This window comes from Hakea prostrata, chromosome 10 (genome assembly GCF_041222555.1).
Source record: "Hakea prostrata isolate BN-2017 chromosome 10, UWA_Hpros_2, whole genome shotgun sequence".
NCBI lineage: Eukaryota > Viridiplantae > Streptophyta > Magnoliopsida > Proteales > Proteaceae > Hakea > Hakea prostrata.
The window spans coordinates 46,475,218-46,491,336 of NC_142609.1; the positions used below are offsets into that span (position 1 = coordinate 46,475,218).

General features: G+C 41.2%; 1 protein-coding gene and 1 pseudogene across 4 annotated transcripts; both read right to left on the reverse strand.

Annotated features, from left to right (window-relative positions):
- Positions 1 to 510: 510 nt before the first annotated feature.
- On the reverse strand, positions 511 to 7,692 carry TIC (time for coffee). Of its 4 annotated transcripts, XM_089136560.1 has the most exons (13): positions 7,273 to 7,692; positions 6,801 to 7,169; positions 6,543 to 6,715; positions 6,151 to 6,454; positions 5,652 to 6,072; positions 5,501 to 5,564; positions 5,334 to 5,396; positions 4,898 to 5,219; positions 4,740 to 4,806; positions 4,540 to 4,606; positions 4,039 to 4,437; positions 1,442 to 3,950; positions 512 to 1,265 (listed from the first exon to the last, which is right to left on the reverse strand). In XM_089136560.1, the coding sequence occupies exons 1-13, from the start codon at positions 7,367 to 7,369 to the stop codon at positions 1,213 to 1,215; spliced, it is 4,908 nt and encodes a 1,635-aa protein (XP_088992686.1). In that variant the 5' UTR covers positions 7,370 to 7,692; the 3' UTR covers positions 512 to 1,212. The 4 variants fall into 4 exon arrangements, with proteins under 4 accessions (XP_088992684.1, XP_088992686.1, XP_088992685.1 ...); XM_089136559.1 differs by having other exon boundaries at positions 512 to 1,236; positions 5,652 to 6,454; XM_089136557.1 differs by having other exon boundaries at positions 5,652 to 6,454.
- Positions 7,693 to 10,818: 3,126 nt separating this feature from the next.
- On the reverse strand, positions 10,819 to 15,727 carry LOC149003464 (V-type proton ATPase 16 kDa proteolipid subunit pseudogene; annotated as a pseudogene).
- Positions 15,728 to 16,119: the final 392 nt, after the last annotated feature.

Consider the following 16,119-nt stretch of genomic DNA (forward strand, 5'->3'; position numbering starts at 1 on the left):
TTCATACAACATTCAATGGGCTAAAAAGAAAAATTAGATGATTAAGAGTATCTAATTACTCGTAATCTTTTCATTATGATGTTACATTTTTTCAATTAATTAGAAGTTTAGAAGACAAAATAATTGTATTGATCAAGTCATCTAACCACTCTGCTTCTGCTTTTGCTTTTTAAATCTAATTTGAGGAACTTACCACTTTTTTAGGTGTTCATTACATGTCTTATGCAATAGATCTTTAAGACTAAAATTCTTTAGTTGGTTTCAGATTGGTTACATGAGCTTTACAGAATAACAAAAGAAAAACTACACAGAATTGATAATGCTATTTCACTAACCTTATCATTATAGTTGATATCTAAACCATTGTAGTCTCCATCAACTTAGTGAGCTTTCTATTTTGGCATTATATAGAAACATGGATATAATAACAGACCTATCATTGAGACGATGACACATTTGTAAAATCATGAACTATAATAATGCAAAGAGTAATCCCAACACATCCTAAGACCATGACCACCATGACTATGCTGATGATAGTGTGTTCCAGGGTCAAAAACCACCAATGGACCACAGAAAGGTTGAATTTTTTTACATATTGCTACAGCAACTGCAAAACAGAAATGGCTGTTTATGGATCCAGAACATAGGGTAGGTGTTGAATCAAATGAAGAAACTGGAGAACAATTCCATTAATTGCAGTGGATCGAACGAACTTGAGGTTCTCCAAATATTGCCCTCTCTTTTTTCAATACTACAATAGCACATCAATTATATGTTACAGATCAGTAGGTCAACAGTTACATTGCAAATCAGAATGTGGCTCAAACCAATCGATTAGTTTCGTTCGACTAAAAAATATAAAAAAAAAACCTCATCGACTGGCCACAAAATGTTTGTTGATGATGCTAAACATCAACTGCTGAGCCTACCAGAGAAATGATAGTAGATCGTTGAGAAGGTGTCCCTCCAAGCTTCCTGCACATTACATAGCTAGGCCCCTTTAATCTGTATATTTGACAAAAAAAAGAAAAATAGAAGATTTATTGTGTCCTCAGATTTGATGAGAAGAACGGTGAGAACTCAGAAAAGGCTTCTCAACGATTTCCCTCCTTCGCTCTGCTTCTCGCCCTATTTAAATTATTTTTTTTTCTCCTCCTGTTTCTTTTCTGGGGTTTGCTTCTTCACGCCAGCAGCTCAATCTTCTTCCTCTTATCTCTTCATCTCTTTCTCAGGCTGCCAGCAGGCATGAGAATTGTCATTTCCTGATCAAGAAACCGTCCTACCCTTCATAAATATATAAATTCCTCCCCAACCAACCAACCAAAAAATTTACTAGATAAAGAAAATAATTTCTTGTACATTTTTTCTCATTCCTATATCCTCCACGCAGGGAAGTGGTAAGACTGCCAAAAAAAAGAAAAACACTAAATTCACTCACCCGCAGGTTGCTTCTGTTCAGCCGGTTTCATGGGCACTGTGGGCACATGCATGTAAGGGAAGGCCGCAGGCATTAGCTGATGTGAATTCCCCGCTGTCTGTGCCGCAAAATGGGCCGGATGCAATGGAATTGCTCCTTTCATACTGTTAGTTGCTGCCGCAACTGCTTTGGCAGGATCAGTGGTGCTCCCACCTGCCAAAGTAAGCGGCGGACACAACGACAGCATACCACTGGAAGATGTAGTTGAGACCCCATGCTGCTGATCACTTTGCCGCCTTTGTTGATAGTACCCAGTCGTCGCTGAATTGGCAGAGGTGATTGCAGTTGCAGCGTTCGTAGACTGGGGTGACGGGGACTGCATATAGGCAGCAGCATTGGTGAAAAATATTTGGGGCTGTTGTAAACCCTGCTTTTGTAGCTGCTGCTGCTGCTGTTGCTGTTGCTGCTGCTGCGCTTGTGACTGCGACTTCCCACCAGAGCCCAAACCCGTACTAACATGAGAATTGCCAAGAATGGATGGCACATTCCTTCCTCCCACGGGAGAGGACTTCCTACCAGATCCAGAAGGGCAGCTGTTAGGCTGTTGGGATGGTAGAGCAGGAGATGATCCGGCCTTGCCACCACCAATGGAACCCGTCCTGGGGCTTCCCCCTGCACCCTTGGAGATCGATGATGATGGTGGTGAACCCACAACCACAGGCGGAGATAGAGATTGGGTGTGGTTCATGGGAATTTGTAGCCCCTGCGATGAGTTTGCTGCTTTTGGGTTCACCCCACCAAATGATATGTGCTTCTGGCCTTGTTGTGTCCTGCTCTGCTGTTGAGGAAGATTCTTCGAGGTCGAAGTGGAAGTTGAGGCCAGCGAAGATGGGACTTGGGAGCCTGTTGTCCTTGCTGAATTCTTCCACTGGGGTGACTGCGCTGGGCTGCTGCTGCTGCTGCTTTGGATGAGGGTTGGAGGGAAACCAGAAATTGCATTTGGGAACTTAGTCACCATGGAAGACGATGAAGGGATGCGATCGGGGTAGACACAAATATTGCTGGATGTTGGTGTTTTACCCCGAGCAGCTGCTGCGAACTGCTGCTGATGTTGCTGATGCTTCTGAAGCTGTTGAAACAGTTGTTGTTGCTGCATGTGTTGTTGCATCTGTTGTTGAATGTGTTGTTGCTGCTGTTGTTGCATGTGTTGTTGTTGCTGCTGCTGTTGTTGTTGCTGCTGTTGTTGTGGGGTAGCAGTCGTGGTTGTAGAAGCCGAGGTGGTTGAACGAGCAGCTCGGTTACCATTGATGGGAGATTGAATGAGATTGAGAGTCCGCGCAGAACTATCGACAACAGCATTGCCCAAAACCGTGGAGACAGAAGGATCACTTGAATCTGGTCTTGAGAAGGCAAGAGAGTGACTCACACCTGCCGAGGTCTTTCCTGCAGTCCCCTTTCTTTCCTCCTCAACATTAATCGAATCACTACCAGTCTTCCCTTCCTCAGTGATATGATGGTTCTTCTTCTGCTGAGCTACCTGAGCTGCCGCAGCAAACTGGTAACCGTGCCTCGCAGCATCTGGAAGGTTCTGAAAAATCTGATGATTCTGAGTCAAGGATGAGAAGTTGAGGCCCGCAGGTGCTGCAGCACCATTGAAAGAGGCAAATGACATTGCAAATGCTGCCTGAGATGAGAGGAGTTCAACCCCGCCCTTCCCGCTCTGCTGTTGCTGCTGCTGCTTCTCACCATGATTGCTACTTCCTAACACAGCTGGGGACATCAAGGTATAGTTTTGAGGATGAACTGGCACTGCAAAGTTCTGCCCATAGATATTCTTCCGAGAATGAGAAACTCGACTATCAGCTGTGGATGGACTATCTTCTCCACCCACTTCAGCCTCATGTTGGCGAGATTGGTTGGAAGCAGGGACATGATGATTCTGTTGCTGTTGCATTGTCAGCCGATTCTTTGAAGCAGAGATGCTTTTTGAGTTCCCACCCCCAGCATTGCTGCCACCACCACCTTGTAACCGCTGCTGAGCCTGTTGATGCATATGTGACGAAGATGAGCCGCTTGATGTGCTTGGGTTCTGGTTACCCAGCTGGCTTGGTTGGGTCTGAGAATTTGCTTGCATTTGCTGTGCCTGCTGTTGAAGTTGCGAGGGATGAATCATCTGGGGAGAGTATATACTATTGAAGAAAGACATTGCCTGAGCAGGGGCTCCTCTATAAGGTGGTGGCGCACCAACATGAGCAGGAATGGGGAACGGATAACCATTGTTCTGCAATATTGCCAAATATGGAGCTTCATTGGCAGGCAAATTTGGATAATTGAAGCTCATGGTTGTCGCTGTTCCTGGTGCTGTAGACGAAGAGCTTGCTGGAGCAACTGGGCCAGAATTAGTTGCGCTAGACAAAGCTGCATTGCCTGTGGCCAAACCAGACTTCGAGGCTGCAGATCGAGAGGCCACAGCAGCAGCTGCTGCCTGCTGCTGTTGCTGACTCAAAGGGATAATGAATGCTGGCCCATGCTGAAAGAAGAAATTTTCAGAAAAACCATAAATCCCTTCCTTTGTTAAATTAAACAACTAAAAGCACCAATTAGGATTAGCTGCCTACCAATAAATTACCAGCTGTGGCTGGCTGAGGAACCTGCTGAAGCACAAGCTGCTTTCTCTGTGTGGCATCCATGAAATTAGCAGCAGCTACTGGGACAGAGTTTTTGTCTTTGGCATTTTGACCTGAAATGGTGCTTGAAGCCTGGGCTTTTTCCTGCACTGGGTTGAGACTCCTGCCCACAAAGTTTCCCGGCAATGGATTTCCGAGAATTGTGTTTTCTGTTGGAGGGACGGCATTAAGATTGTATGGCTTGGCCCCATACATGGAAGCAGAGCCAGCAGCTGCAGGCCAAAACGGATTGATCCTTGTAAATTGCTGATGATAGTATATGTTTCTAGCAATGTAGTAATGGGTCGCACAGCGTTTCGGTCGAGGCTGCGAGGGATGCAGATTTGGAGGCTGCAATTATAATTCCCCAAACACCAAAACAGGAAACCCCATCAGAGAGCTAAATTGGGGAAGAGGACGAAAAATTTATGAATAAAGAGAAGATAGGAATACCTGCACGGCCGTGGACGACGCGTTGCTCCCATCCATAGGGACAACCGCTTGAAGGGGTGGCATATAACTGGTTACAGAAATGAAACTATTAAAGGCCACAGAAGAAGATGTACTGAAGAATATTCACATAAATCTAACAACAATGGGGGGAAAGAGAGAGGGAGTGGGGGTGGGGAAGAGGAAGTGGAAGAGTTTCGGACCCAATGGAAGGTAGCCCCCCTGGCCAACCGGCAAGAGTCATCGGCAGAGGCACAGACGTTGATTGGGCTGAGAAAGGAGAAGCGAAAAAAATCATTAGCCAAAAAGATGACCAAGTTGACAGAAGGCGAAAAAGATAATTAAAACTAAACTAGATTACCAGTTTTCTCTATTTTCGGCTCGTTCCTAATAGTAGCTTTGGATGGTTGCGGCTGCAGTTTCTGAACTTGTGAAAGTTGTGGTTGCAGTTGTTTGCTTCCACTGACACTAACCGTGCCAATTTCCTTTTCCGGCTTCTCCAAATCAAGCTGCAGGTCCAGGAGCCTTTCCTTATTAGCTGCAAGCGGCTTCTCAGATTCAGCTTCTACCACTAATTGCTCCTTGTTCTTCTCCTCAGATCGAGCCTCCGCAGCTTCCTCCTTAACAATTTGCTCTGTCTTCTCCCCTTCCTCAGCTGCCATCGGATTCTCTGCTTTAGCAACCTAAAGGCGAACAAGACAGCCAGCCAGCCAGGAGAGACAAAAGAAAGATTAGCCAAAACCCAGAGCTGATACGATGGCTACCAGAATTAGAGAGGGGAACTGTTCTGTACTCACCATTTCGACATCTAAAGCCATATCGCTATCCCTTTCCGGCGATGATTTCAAAGGAGGCGGAGCCTGTGGAAAGGAGGAGAATCGTTCGGTAATCTATCGACGAAATCAATCAATCAATCAGGGAAAAAAGAAGAAAAAGCCAAACACGATGGAACGAGTTGTGTCACCATTAGATCGATCTTAAACTTCTCCTCCCGCTTGCTTTCAAGCTCCGAAGCAGCCGTTGAGATCCTAAGTAGACAACAAAGAAAAATCAGATGAAATTTTGATTAAAAAACCAACAATGTCTTCCAAAATACAGTGAAAAGTCACTCTCACGTTTTCGTTGGTGTAGCATCCTCAAGATCAACCTCCGATTTCGCACACGGAGTCGTTGTCGTCCCATTTTTCGGCGACGGGATTTCGTCCCGGGTCGGAGCCCCGTCCTCCCGTGTCTCAGATTCCTCAGTAAACGGCGGCTTCGGATCAGATGCCGTATTGCTTTCCACTTTCACAGATTCCGATTGAGGCGGCTCCAATGAAGACGCAACAACTGCAGCAGAACTCAAATCAACAGAGGCCCCAGCATTCTGCGTTGCAGATCCTGAGTTCTTCTCTGATTTGGGTGATGAAGCTTCCGATTTCGAAGGCGGTTCATTCTCCACCTTAGCTGTTGCAGACGAGATAGAACCGTTCCGACCGGCGATTGCAGGACTCTCTTCCTCCGACCTTACAGGTCGAGGTCTCTTCCTCTTCGGAGCTGCAGATTCCGAGAAAATAAGAATTAGTACCAGAAAAGATCCAGCTGCGAGCACGACCAACAGCTCAACACACTTACCCACAACTGGCATCGAAGAGGTCGAACTGATAGAATTCTGAGGCAACACTGACGGTTGCTGTGCCGCCGGAGGTGAGACTGAGACAGGAGACGAAACTCTGGATCTCACCTCATTACTGGATCCGTTAGTATCTTTTGAATCAAGCTTCTGCGACGTATTGGAAAGAACTTCTTTCTTGGGAGAGGACTGCGATTGCCTACATAATCCGTAAAGAACCTCTGCGACCTCGATTTCAATGTCTTCTTGAATTGAGGATGAGGGCTTAGACATCTTCGGCGGCCGCTGCTTGGGTCCTATAGGTTTCTACAATAACAAACGCTCAAAAATCAATCGTGGATACACACCACAAGAAATTTTTAACAGAAACCACAGTAACTCAAAAGTAACAAACCATCTTCTTCCGAACGGAAACATTGGATGAAGACGGCGAGATCGGAGCAGGTGCTGGTGCAGTGGCATTCAGCCGCGCCGGCGAAGTAGAAGCTTGCCGATGAATCTGCTCCGCCCCGCCTCCACTTGCAAGACTACCTGACATCCAACATTCGTGCGACCTTTTAGCAGAGGCTGCAAAGAGCAAGAGTAAAAAAGGCTTTAGAAAAAATCCGATAAAAATCCAATTCGTTCTCTCTCAGTCTCACGCAAACTCTACCTGACCGAGCTTTTCTCGGAACTGAAACTCCGATCATTTCATCGGCGACCTTCCACGTTGGTGCCGTCCGAACAACCTTCGATGGTGGGTAACACTTCTGCTGGAGGATATGATTCGACATAGAAGATGAAGATGGTGGATAACTCTTCCGCTGGAGAATCGCACCAGAATCTTCATCTTCATCTTCCTCGTCTTCATCCATACTTTCTTCTGTGCTATCCTCTCCTCCTTCCTCCCTATTGCTTCCATGCATCAATCTATCCCCTCTCCTTCTCTTGTTTCGGCTTGACCGATCTCGATCTCGATCTTTCTTGTTCCCCCGATCGCGTAACCTCACCGAATCCTGCAACTCCGTCGGTCCATCTTCCTCTGCATAGAACCCAAAAAAACCAAAAAGAAGAAACCGTCAAAATCAAAAGAAAAAGTATAGGAATCCACAAGAAACACAGAAAGTGGCCTGAGAAGTTCTAACCGGGTGAATCTCTCAAGTTGCTACTTCTATGTCGCCTTCTAGATAAGCCATTCGCAGCCGCCATACTTCCTCTTCTGACTTCTCTATTCCTGTCCATCCCTTCTTGTTCTTCTCATCAAATCAATAATCAAAAACCAGTTACCGCATCGCTTCACAACTTTCACCTGAGAAGTGATTCCGCAACCTGATTTCGGCTAAAATTCGCCGGATTTCCATCCAAGACCACACAGAAGTACAGATTAACCGACTGATTTGGTCAGCCGAATGGATTCTAGCTATCAAAACCTCCAAAAGATTCAAGGAAGGAAGAAAGAAAAAAATCGCAGCTTTAGCTTTTCTTTCTTCTCCACCTCTCGCTTACCCTGACTTGGGACTCTCTCTCTCTCTCTGTCGCTCGCTCGCTCCCACTCACTGCTTCTTTTTCTCTCCTCTCTTCTACACAATCTCATCAGCCTTTCGGTATTTCACTCCTCGCGAAACCCACTCCAAAGCTCAATTAACGGTTGGGATCGGCGGGCTACCTGAGATTCTCTATTGTCCGTTGGATTAAATCAAGATCGCACGACTGCAGTTGGCCGGTGCCAACATGGCAGAATTGGTGAACCGTTCGATTAAGACGAATGTAGATGGTAATCCTTACCGCCACGTGTCAAGGTTGACGTCGCTTTACTTCCTTATCAAGCTTTGTGATTACTCACTATTCACTGCCTTCCTGATATGTTCTGGGCTTTCGCTCGGCGAGTGGCGACACCAATATCACCACGATGGCATCTGTGATTCACCGGTATAACCGGTTACCCGGTGGAAGGTTAAAAAGTTACGGCCTACACAGAGAGTGTCACAGACTCACATGGGGATCGAAGTGACCTCCTCCTACCGGGAAAAATATCGGCACGAGCCGGTCAAATCATTTATTTCCTTGCTCGCATTTTAATTAATTTTATTTATTTATTTATTTATTTTATGTTCGTTCTTCGTTGATGTCACACTTTATTTCCATATTGTATTATATATGGGTTGACTGGGGGCCCCACCACGAAAACAACCCTCCGGAGGCATCCGACGGTTGATACTTAATTGTCCAATTACAGAGATTAGGTGTAGTTGGGATAGTAATCTGATGTGGCGTAGTTATCGAACAACAGAGACCGAGGAAAGGAAGAATCCGAGCTGTCACCGAATAAAAACCTCTTCGTGCGGTGTCTTACAAGAGCGGATCCGTGCCTTTCGCCATCAATTCATCCAACGGTTTGTGTGGCGTGGAAAGTGGGAGCCACACGGAACCTCCCGCGAGGGGGAGAACCAGTGTGGGCCCACGTCATCTGCCGGATCCTAGCATCATTTCGTCGTCCCCGGAGGCTTTTTTGTCGCGGTCCTCCACGTGGAATTAAAGTTGACGTCATTCAAGTGGGACCCACCCTAAGATTAAATAACCTGCTACCCCCAGTAGTCGACAGTAACGGAATGGTAGGAAAAAAACGGGGAATTTAAAAAAAGTAAAAACAGCTCTTAAAGGAAAATCAAAAAATAAAAAAAAAATGTGAAAGAGTTTGAGATAATTGGAGATAGCGTAAATCCAGGTAGGGCAGGTGGCGAATTAAGCAGAGATTCAGGGTTTTAAGAGTATGACACGTGGCTAATTGTACGTGTCTCATTCGTCGCCTCGGATCTGATTATTGGCCGCCCTCCCCACTTTCCCGTGGTTTCCCTTGACAGCAAATATCTTACGCTTTCGTGACATTTTTTCTTATAATCTTACCTTAATTTAAAAATTTAAAAAAATGAAAATCCAAATAAATTCTATTTTCAAACTTTGTCGGCTACGTCAGAGAGGGCCCACTCACCAGTGGATGCCTTTCTCCTTCTTTTGTCTTTATTATCTCTCTCTCTCTCTCTTTTTGGGAAGAGATATCGTAGGCCCAAGTGGATGCCACGTGCACATATCCTTGCCATGTCATCAACAAACCCACGCGGCCCTTTTCCCGCCTTAATAGAGTCCTCAACATCGTCACCACCCAATAATTAATCCACAATATGATAAAATAATATTAAGCATCATTATTTAATATTATTTACTCATTCCCACAAGGCATAAGATATGTATATTCTTCTTGAATTCCTGATATATAAAAAGGAAGTTAAGGAAGCTATTATTAATAAAATAAAGTTTTTTTTGCCGGTGATTTGGATTTAATATATTAAAGGTAACAAAGTAACTAATATTCTTTAATGACCTTTACACCGTTCTGTACGATTAATTTAATGGAAAAGCATGCTTCTTATACTGACGTTGGAACCGTAGAAAGGGAATCTATCCTTACTTACCATTTCCCCAATACAATAAATGATAATAATAAAAAATTTGACCAAAGGTTAGAGTGACTACCATAAGTTAACTAGGTTGATAACTTTAATTAATTAGTAATTATTATAAAAATAAATTAATAAAATGTTGTTATGAGTGGGTAGTGGGAGGTGGGGTTAGGGGTTAGTGGCCCACGACAAAGACATTCACGGCCTATTAAATAAAAAGGCAGAAAAATCTATTATATACATCACCGTAATTTTAAAATCACTAGATCCAAGCCCAAGTCCAAATCCATGTGTGTGTATATATATTCATCAATCGCTTTCATGAATGCTGAGTTGTCAATCATTTGAAGAGCCACGTGGGACAAACATCGAGAGCGATTTCGGGAAATTGCGGACTATCATTATTCATGAAGTAGTTATCTATTTAAATAAATGAAGCTCAAGTTTTAAGAAAAGCAAGTGTTGATAAAGCTAAGGTGCCGGCGTGGACAATCTCTCCTTTTATTTCTATTTTTAATTAGGGAATCGGCTTCAATAAGAAATCGGAGGGATTAGACTTTGATGCATGAACTTACATAAAGTATTGGCTAGCTCACGTGACTTTCTAGGTTTCTTTCTTTTCAAAGGATGGTCCTCTCATCATGTCCGGACCGTCCATTTATAGTTGGGTCCCACTCCACGTCATCGACGCAGCTGCACTGGATCGTTCCCTTAACCTGTTTTGGGCCCACTGAAAAAATATTGTTATTTTAAAGTGTAAGGATGTGGCACGGGGCGATGATTACTCTTGAATTCGACCATGAAAGACTTTTTAATCCTTCATACCGTCATTGGTGGGATGTGAGGATAGAGATTCTTTTCCATGCTGGCACAGGAAAGTCGTTTTCAAAATTTAATTTTGAATTGAAGTTTTTATTGGACAAGCAACAATACCTAGGTGTATTGTCTTCAAATTTTAATAAAAAATTAGATTTCTTAAACGGGTTTTTTTTTTTTGGTGGTCGAGGTTTTTATCATTTTCAGGAGAAAAATATAAAAGATATATTAAGCTATCATACTCATATCAATACATATCATAATAGATCAAACCAATGAACGATATCTTGCCGGGATTCGCTGGCGAACCAAACGACCCGGCAATATTGCTTTTGGCATGCTGCTACTCTTTCTCTCTTTCTTTCTTCTTTCTTCTTCTCCTTCAACTGTCTTGTCGCCGCTGCTACGATCTAGTCGTCACTGCTTCTTCTCTCTTCTTTCTTTTTCTTTCTCTCTTTCTTTCTTCTTCTTCTCCTTCTCCTTCAATGATTCATCACCAATGATCCCAATTGCCATACCAACAAACAGTCCAACAATACCATAAGCAAGACCAGAAGAAAGGTGGGCGTAAACCGTGTAACCATCAAATAGGTAATAAGATCTGGCCTTAGGGTTTATTCCAGTATTGATGATGACAGCAATAATCAGTCCATAAATACTTAAAACTCCAGCCATAACAATCGGAACAATCGATTTCATTACAAGCTTTGGCCTCATAACACCCATAGATGTCACACCAACACCACTCTTTGCGGTTCCATTAGCAGCTCCCATACATGAGAAAACTAGGTCAACTACAGCCTCAAGGAAACCGAATAATGGTGCAATTTCATCGCCGCTAAAGGTAGACGACAGACGATATCGCCAACTCGCCGCTGCCAGAAAATCGTAGTTTTGTAGGAAAATCGTTTTCCGGCGAAGTTTTGATTCTTTTGAAATCTCGATATCGGTGGTTATATTATTTCGCTAGTGGGCGAACTAGGCAAATTTCAGCGATATTTCGTCGAAAAATAGATCCTTTATTCAAACATCATATCTGTACAATATACATAAGGGACAACAAGAAAATTAATGATAGACCAATGGAATCTTTGGGGTTAACTGGTCAAATATTGAACTTTTTCAAGTAAATCTATTTGACAGATTTAGTACATTCAACATTTACTACGTCTACAAAGCAAAATAAGTACAAGCTACGTTACTAGGGTAAACTAATTTTTTTGTAAATTTTTGGTAAAAGAATGTCACTCACGGTGAATTTTGCATTAAATGTAAAGATCATGCAAGATTAACACATCATACCTATTACCCAAATAAATATTTCATCTAAGTGACCTTCTTATCTATCCTCCTTGGATACCTGTTGGTATTAGAGCAAAAAATCAAATAGTGGCCTCTTGTCACAACTTTAAATAGGAATTATTGTTTTAAAAATTATGTCATGACCCTTAGACCTGTGCGAGGAACAATGAGAGTGTTCGATGGAATATTAAAACATGAGCATGGATGAGATTTTTCATTTCACAAAACTCTTTTTTTAGAATAATATTATTTCAACCAGATGATACATTAGGTAAACCTTCTAACACATATTATTATATTAAAATCTATTTTAAAATAGAAATAAAATAATAATTCAAAATTAAATATTAATAAAATAAAATAATGTCTCGAAAATGAATATGAAAAAGTTTATTAATAAAACCTGCTTGCTAGGAAAACCCTCCAAATAATATTAATTTGTTTTTGTACAACCAAAGTCATACAAGCACCTATGAGTTTTTTTTTTTTATTATAAAATGATAAATTTGACCAAATGTTTTATTGTTGTTTTTTGTGTTCAGAATAAGTTGCTTTGCATTACTATTATTATTATTTAGCATAAATATTGCATTATCACGTACTAATGATATTTTTCTTAATTTATTACTACAGTTTTTATTTTAAATCAAATATAACATAAAAATGCATTTTCCTAATTCATATAGTTTAAAAACAATTGAACGTGCTTGTTATTAAAGTATACAAGATAAGAATGGATCCATCTTAAAGGTATTTGAATATAATTCTAAAGAAATATAATATAATTTATATATGTAGTAAAATAATTTACTCTTAAATTATTGTTTTTAGAGTTTTAGAAATGAATTTTGAAATTTTTTTTTAGTAAGATCTTCAAGCCAAAGCAATCAATAAATACACATTTCAATTAATGATCAACAATTGAAGTTTTTAATATTTCGAAGGGAATCTATATTAGTGGTCCCTTTAACACTGAGATTAATAAGAACTCGCTTAGGGCACTCTATGAGAAAAGAAATCTTGTTTCATAAATAATGGAATGCTAATTTTTCCTTCCATGTGTATGGGAATAGTCAATATGCGTATAGCTTTACAAATATTTTGTTGTTAAGCAATTATAAGGCAATTAAAGTGCAAACTTTATGTATGTCAATGTAGTAATTTAATCTACTCCAAACTAGATGTGGGACCACTGGGATGAGAGATCATCTGCTTTTTGTTTATTTTTTTTAAATATTATAAATACATAGTTGTATAACAAAACCTTATAATAAAAAAAGAAGGTCATCACAGTTAAGCCAACCAACCTCTCCCACCCTCATCACCTAAAAAGGAGGGGGAGAAAACCCTAACCCCACAAGTTACACTTGTATTATAGATTTCACTCCACTATATATACCTGACCCCTTCCCCTAACCTAAAAATTAATCACATTAAAAGATTAGGTTATTGGTCATTATTCATGTTTGATGTGCATTATTAGAATAAACTTCGTAAAAGATACCAATACTACATAGAATGCAAAGAATACCCAAAATTCATTTCACAAATTATGAAATAAATAAACAAGAATAAAAAGACCTAGTAGAGATTTATTTTTGGCAAGAAATAGCTTTTTAATTATAATATAGATATGTAGTTAAGAATAAAATACAAAAATAGACATCCATGTTATTGTCATCCCCTGTGATTTTACAAAGGCCTAAAGGCAAAGATGGAACAAGACAAATAATTCCATTCTCAAAAGTCACATGATTGGCTAAGAAATCCGTCGCTTGCGTAGGTGATGGAGGAAGACTTAGTTGCTAAAGGCACTCTTGTGGCATCCAAATTTCATTCTAGTAGATCTTGTATTGCCCATAATGTTGCACATGGGCAATCAATCTGATTTATCACATGTAGAAAATCACTATTAATTTTCGCGAATTTGAGTAGTCTTGTAAGGGATACAGATGCACAACCATTAGCAAAAAAGAACATAAGCAAAATATATAAGAAGAATTTAACGTGATTTGGCAAAACCCTCTCGTTCTGGGAATAAAAGTTCCATTATTTCCAAAAACTCATATAGTGATACCATTTGTTTACTTTGCTCTTAATCCATATTTTGGGAATGGGTTTCACAATCTTCTATAGGGATTAATTCATATAGCTTATTCATAAAGATTATTTATAAAAAAATATAAAATTATAATTCTAATATAATTTTAATTCAGTATTATTAGTTGAGTCGAAACTCTTTTCAATTACAAATATAATTAAAACTATAGAATACAAGACTCCCAAGCCCAACAATGTTACAATAAGAAACATCCAGTGTATCATCGAAGAAGACATCACCATAGTTGTTTCATTCCAAAGTGCCATACCCACCATGATCGACGGTAACTGAATTGTGACAGTTGAAAAAAAAAAAAAAAAGAAAGAAAGGGTGGAGGCCACCAGATTTTCTTATCATTTTAAGTGTGATGTCCTCTCCTCTCCTTCAAAGTAACTTTAGAGGATAAAAATCAAGCTGTGCTCATGTCCTAACAAAACCCTATAAAAGAAAAGCCTTCATATCCTTTGATTGATTGGATGGTTTGACTCAAATAACAATTCTCAGCCACTGATTTTTAGAGTTTGGTAGTGTTAGTTAGACTGACCCGAAAGTGAACCGGATCTACAGGAGGAGGAGGAGAAGGAGAAGGAGAGTGAGAGTGTGAAAACAACAAAACGAGGAACATTTTGAGAAACATTTTTTTCTTTCTTTCCTGTTAGTGACAAATTCTTGCAGACCCGCTCTTGTTGGGGCAGAGAACACTGCGGTAGACCAGACCGAGAAAGAGACCTTATGTTTTTTAATTAGTTTCCCAAATGGTGATTAAATTATCAAAATTTGGTCAGGTCAGCCTCTTTGGTGAAAGAAAAGAAATCTAAGGTGGAGAGAAATTGGTCCACGTCAGGATACTGTGGGTCCCATGAAGTAGGATTTTTCCATTCACTCTAAATAAAGAATCTGATCAGACTATATAAAAATTTCTTTATCTTTCTCTTTCTTTTTGGGGCTTTAAGGGGCCCCGGGAACAGCCAACACGCACCACGGGGGGGGGGGGGGGGGGCCCCGGCCATCCCGTGCCCCGGAGGACATAAAATCAACGGGGGGCGCTGTGCCCCGGGGCCCGCTGTTCGCTCTTGCCTTCTCTTGTTTCTGTCGTTTCAATTGAACCCAGAACCCAGAAGTCCAGAACCCAGTGGAGGAAGAAAAGAGAGAGAGAGAGAGAGAGAGAGTGGTGACGTAAAGGAATACATCAGAAACATCACATCTGAGAGTGTTCCTCAACTCTGGACAGAGAAGAGAGAACCTCAATTCCAACTCCTCTCCATTCTCCAATCCCAGTATGGCAGGGCCCACAAACAACCCTTACCTTACCCGTCCCCACCACAAATTTTTCCTTTTTTTCTTCTTTCAAATAATTAATTATATATATTTTGTCACTTTCACACCTTTCCCTTCTCTCAAATCTCAATTCCTTTTCTTCGCCGGCTCTGCTTCTTCTTTCTTTCTCATCGCCTCTGTTTTCCGCCGCTGGCTTTTCTGCTTTTGTTATACAAAAAAAAGTATTCAATTTGGTGCGTTCTGAACGTTCTAAGAGGGGCTTTTCGGCCTAGATGCGCCGCTGCTAGTGGAAGTTGTCGCTGCCGGAAACTTGTTCTGCTATGGCAATCCGATTCCAAAACAGCAGGGGAGATGAAGAGGAAGCAATTCTGGTTCTGGGTTTGGAGAATTAAGGGGGGTTTGATTGATTCTGCATTCTGGAAGATGGGGTAAGGCTAAATTGGCCCAAAAATGGGCTATCAAAGCTGTCTTCGTCCCTACATTCTAGGGCCTACCTGGTATTATATTGGTGCTGAATTTCTTGGATTTCTGTACTTGGGCAACCCAGAAAGCCCTTCTTACTGACTCAGGTATGATCCTCTCTAGTTGGCCTGCTTGTTTTTGAGGGACAGGAAATAGCAAAACCAGAGACGAGGCAGACTTCATTAGATCCCAAAACCAGCTTTAGTGTCTCAAATTCCACAACTTCAACTTCAACTTCAACCAATCCAGTCGACCAATTTGGAATAGAATCAGGCAGAGCTTCAATCCTTTCTGGGTCTGCGCTGATTGAAAGTATTCAGATCCTCCACTTCTTCCAACCAACTCCCCTGGGTTTACCTCTCACTCCTTCACCAAGCGCTTCTTCTTCTTCCTCTTCTTTTTTTTACCCAAAAAAAAAATTTATATAGCTATATTACTTATATTTGATTTCTTTTTTTGTGTTTCCTTAACTTTTTTTTCAAATGTTCCCTCAAGCCAATGGATGAATTCTTCTTTTACCTCTTTTTTTTCTTCTTCTTTTCTTTAATTCTTTTATTGTACTCATTGTGAGTGCT

Excerpts from the sequence above, each read along its gene's own strand:
- TIC (XM_089136557.1), bottom strand. The coding sequence starts at position 7,369 with ATGGACAGGAATAGAGAAGTCAGAAGAGGAAGTATGGCGGCTGCGAAT. Across the intron at positions 6,455-6,542 it reads TTTCCGTTCGGAAGAAGATG|AAACCTATAGGACCCAAGCA; the intron begins GTTTGTTACTTT and ends TTGTTATTGTAG. Across the intron at positions 4,438-4,539 it reads CGTCGTCCACGGCCGTGCAG|CCTCCAAATCTGCATCCCTC; the intron begins GTATTCCTATCT and ends TTATAATTGCAG.